Source organism: Myotis brandtii, unplaced genomic scaffold (genome assembly GCF_000412655.1).
Source record: "Myotis brandtii unplaced genomic scaffold, ASM41265v1 scaffold1300, whole genome shotgun sequence".
NCBI classification, from domain to species: domain Eukaryota; kingdom Metazoa; phylum Chordata; class Mammalia; order Chiroptera; family Vespertilionidae; genus Myotis; species Myotis brandtii.
Window position 1 is genome coordinate 18,272 of NW_005354597.1, and position 4,395 is coordinate 22,666.

Here is a 4,395-nt window from a genome sequence, read left to right on the forward strand (position 1 = left end):
GCCCACAGCCCTGACCCTCTCTCTGCTCAGGGCCCCCCCTCGGGCTCCGGACACGCAGAGCGCCCTGGGCAGGGACAGGGGAGGGAGGCATGACGGGGCCTCCCGCTGCTCTCAGGCGCCCTGTGCTCCTCCGACCACTGAGGGCAGGTGGGCGCTCAGGCCCTGGTTCTGCGTGGGCACCGGGGCACCAAGCTCCTCAGACAGGAAGTCCGACCCCGGGCACCCCAGGCCACCTCTCTATTTGGGGGACGAGCCAGAGCGGTGTCTGGGATGAGAGAGCTGGAATCTGAGCCCTGACGGGACCAGGAGCTCCTGCTCACCACGTGACCTTCTGTCCCTGATGGCCCTGAGCACAAGGGGCACAGAAATGACAGCGATGACGAGGATGACGCTGATGATGATGACGGGGCCCCAGGGGGAGCATGTCACGTCTGAGCTGTTGGTCCCAGGCGTCGCTTCCCAGGCTAATGGGCCACTGCACCTGGGGGAGGAGGGGCCTGTGGGCAGCGGGCAGGGCCACCTCGGTGCCTGGAGCTCACCCTGACTCCGAGCATCCCCTGCGCAGCCTGTCGCACAGAGGGGGAGGCTGCTGCCAGGGGTGGGCCCGGGGAGGGGAGCTCTGGGGGGAACTCAGGTCCGTTTGACTCTCCCTGTCCCGCAGCCACGGGGACACGGAGGGAGGGGAGGAAGGGGCAGGACAACCTGGGACAGGGACACTGGACACAGGAGAGGGACAGCGAAGGAGATGCCAGGGGTGAGGACAGAGCTGGTGTCAGGAATGGACTGTGAAAGCCAGTGCCCCAGATGGAGGGACAGACCCGAGGGGGGCGGGGGGCTGGAGGGGAGGGGAGGATGGAGACAGAGTGACAAATGGGGGTGGGAATGGTGTAGGGGGGACACACAGGACCCTGGGCCTCCGTGTGGCAGTCACGCCAGAGACTAAGCAGCCAGGTCATAGCTGGAAGGGAGGGGCGTGGGCACTGGGGTTCCTGTTTCCGAGGGAGTGGACTCCTCACTCTGGGAGCCTCTTATGTGCACCCCTGACTCGGAATGGCAGGACCCCTCAGTCTCTGACCGCACCGCCCTGAGCCCGGCATCTGGGATGTGCACACCGGGCCATGGGCTGAGGTGGCAGCGGTGTGGGAGCCACAGGGTCAGCGGGGCAGCTGGGGGGTCACTGTCTCCCCGATGGGGGGCCCTTATCTCCCAGGGGGCCCTGGCAGCGCCTCCTGGGACCCGGGTCACCTACCTGGTCCAGGGCGTGCAGGCTGCCTGGGTGCCCCCCGCAGAGAAGGTGCCCGGCTGGCAGTCTTCACACAGCGTGTCCTGCCACTCGGTGCCTGAGAAACGACAGTGTCGGGCAGGGGGCTCCTCGGGGCACCCTCAGGCCGGGGTCCGGGGCCTGTGTCCTCAGGGGGAGCCGCGCTCACCTGTCTCCCGCAGCCTCTGGCCCGGGCGGCAGATGCTGTGGGGCCTGCACTGGACGCAGGAGTCCCCGTCCTGTTTCTCACAGAAGTGGCCGCGCCCGCAGCCGCACACGGTGTTGGTCTGGGCGGAGCACTTCCGTCTGGTCACCTGGCCCAGGCCTGGGACCCAGAGAAGGAGCTCAGAGCAGCAGCAAGGCCTGCCAGGGCTGGGTGAGTGCCCCGTCCCGGGAGGAAACCACGCTGAGGGCTGGGCAGGGCCCGCAGGCCTGGGGAGGGAACGGGGACAGGGGTGCAGCCCCCTCTGCTCCCCATGGACCCTGCTGGCCGCAGCCCAGGCTCAGCCGGAACATAGGCCCGGAGCTGCCGGACGCAGAGGCCAGTCCCAAGGGGGGTCCGAGGGACGGGGCGGCAGCAGCAGGGACGGTGGGAGGGTCTTCTCCACAGAAGGCCAGACGTCTTGGGCGGCTGAGACCTCCCAGCCTGAACCCCAAAGCATTGTGGCCTCCACCTTGGTCCCAGCCTTCCTCCTGGGGGCCCCAGCCTAACCGCCTGCCCTAGGCAGAGAGGAGACGCAGGGGCCAGTGCTCAGCCGGAGGAGGACCCTGGGGAGGGTGTGGGGACCTGGGAGCCGGCACTGCAGGTGGAGGGGGCCTGGCCCCGGGGGCCCACGGGCTGTGCCTCAGGCAGGGGTGCCTGCAGGGCATTGGGTGGCTGAGCCTGGAAGCGCGGGTGACAGGTGATGGGGCTGAGGCGCTGGCCCTCTCTAGGGAGAGGCAGGTGTGGCCATGGGATGAGGCTCCTTGAAGGGTCCTGGGCAGGGAGTCCCCTGGGTGACGGGAGGCCCGGCCCCGGGCAGCCTGAGGGCCTGCAGTCAGTGTGGCCGGGATGGGGGGCTGGGGGCTCGGCACAGCCGGGGTTGGGCTCCTGGTCTCACCTGGGTCACAGACGCGGCAGGGCAGACACTCGCGCAGGGCATTGAGGTGGGCAGTGTAGGTGCCCCGGGTGCAGGGCACACACACTATGCTCCAGAGCTCCCCGCAGGACTCCTGCACCCGGTAGCCTGCAGCCAAGCAGGCACACACTCAGGGCGGGAAGGCCCCGGAGCCCCGGCAGGTGTGACACTCCCAAGGGGTCACCCCACATGAGCTGTTCCCCGGGCCAGTGAGCCTGCTTGGCAGGAAGTGAGAACTTTCTGGAAGTTGAGGGCCTCCTGGGACACAGAGGCCTGGCTCTGAGCCCCCCTCTCCTGGCCTGAAATGGGATGCCCACCCCCAGCCCCGCCCTGAGCAGTGAGCTGAGGGTCTGGGGGCGGGGGCGAGCTGGGGGTGCCCTCTGTGCCCAGGGCCTGCAGGCCTCCCATGAAGGGGTGCTGGGAGCAGAGGGGCTCCATCCATGGAGGGGGGATGCTTGCCCTCAGCACAGCCCCGCCCCCGGCGCCCCCCAGGGGCCCTGCAGAGCTGCACCCACCTGGCCAGCACTTGGGGCAGCACAAGGCCCCCTTCGGGAACTCCACCTCTTTGCACGAGGGCATCGCCAGTGCGCAGGGCATGGCTGTCAGAAGGAGGAGGCTCAGGGCCTAAGGGAGATGGGGGTGCGTTGGAGCAGAGCAGCTGCCTGGGCCTCAGTCTCACCCTCCGGGAAATGGGCCATGCACTGCAGGGGGGCCCAGGACAGGATTGTCTACTGAGGATCCTAAGAGCCTGGGTTTGGGACCACCCTGTGTGTGACCTCTGACCCCCTGGGCTCAGGAGAGTGAGGCCCTGCCCCTGGGAAGGCCAGGGCTGCTCTGACCCAACAAACTCAGCCTCGCTGTTCCCTTGCTGCACCCCGAGTCCTGGGAACCACAGGGTCAGGGCAGCAACAGCTCTGGCGGTGGGCGGGGGGGAATCTCTGGCCTGACAGTGTCACAGGCAAAGGGCTGGTGAGGGGGAGGGGGTAGAAGTGGACGGGGAGGGGAAGGCCTGTCAGTCAGAGCTGCACTGGAGTCGTAACCACGGGCTTAGGAGCTGAGGGCTCTGGAGCTGATGGAAACGCACAGGAAGCCTCCCTCCCAGGCACAGACACCCAGTTCCTCTTCCAGACAGGGCTGGGCGGTGGGGGAGGATTCGCCCTGAATGGGGGTCGGGGGGACACTGGTCCACAGAGGAGAGTCCTTGGAGGGGGTGGTCTCCTGCCTGGGCCCAGTCCCAGCGGCCAGGGCTGTGGGCAGGGCCGGCTCCCCCACCGGTGCTGGGCTGCTGGGCGACATCGTCCCTGACTCACCAGCCTCAGGACGTCAGCCGCGGGCCTCGGGCTGCAGGGGGTTGGCTCCCAGCTGGGCAGAGGCTGCATGTCCACCCCAGGGACCCTCATTCCCTGACCGCTGCGTAGCGACTCCGGCCGGCAGGACAGACGGACTCATTCAGACTTCAGCTGCTGTGGCTGCTCCCAAAGAGAAAGTGAATCTAAAGGGATCTCCTGGTGCATTTTATGCTCTGCCATGTGGCCAGCACAACAGTGACAAAAGGTCCCACCCCCTCCTGCAACAGCCAATCCTCATACAGGAAGACCCACACCCACGTGCGCCAGCCAATCCTCACACAGGAGGGTTCACACAGGCCTTAAGGGCTCCCTGACCAGTGGAGGGACCAGGAGGGCGGGGCCGGGCCCAGCTCAGCAGAGCATTTCCATCCCCTCCCCTGTCCAGGAGCCGCCTCCCCCACCCCCCCGGCGCGAGTTTCCAGTAGAAGTGGGGGCCCCCCAAAGCCCATCTGACTCCCCTGTCGCTCTGCACCCCAGAGAGCTGACCTGCAGCCTCTCCCCACGCGGGCAGAGCCCTCTGAGCCTGTGACCTGTGTCCCCTCTGCCTGGGGGAGCTGTTTGAACCCACGCCCCACCCCCCTAGACTGGGCCTGGGCGCTCCTCATCCCCTCCCTCCAGGCCCTCTGGCCCCTTCAGCACCCACCCTCACCTCTGCCCCCCCCGCCCC

The 4,395-nt window shown here is 68.0% G+C and overlaps 1 protein-coding gene across 2 annotated transcripts in view; it reads right to left on the minus strand.

The window, feature by feature from the left end:
• The window catches only part of LOC102258079 (tumor necrosis factor receptor superfamily member 14-like), a 5,302-nt gene extending 1,067 nt beyond the window's left edge, over positions 1–4,235 (minus strand). For both annotated transcript variants that reach the window (XM_014534515.1, XM_014534517.1), the window contains exons 1-7: positions 4,215–4,235; positions 3,690–3,848; positions 2,895–3,003; positions 2,362–2,487; positions 1,431–1,586; positions 1,250–1,340; positions 321–481 (exon numbers count right to left, since the gene is read on the minus strand). In XM_014534515.1, the coding sequence (XP_014390001.1) occupies positions 321–481; positions 1,250–1,340; positions 1,431–1,586; positions 2,362–2,487; positions 2,895–3,003; positions 3,690–3,779 (733 nt within the window). In that variant the 5' untranslated portion in view covers positions 3,780–3,848; positions 4,215–4,235. The remainder of the gene's footprint in view (positions 1–320; positions 482–1,249; positions 1,341–1,430; positions 1,587–2,361; positions 2,488–2,894; positions 3,004–3,689; positions 3,849–4,214) is intronic.
• Between the last annotated feature and the right edge of the window lie 160 nt (positions 4,236–4,395).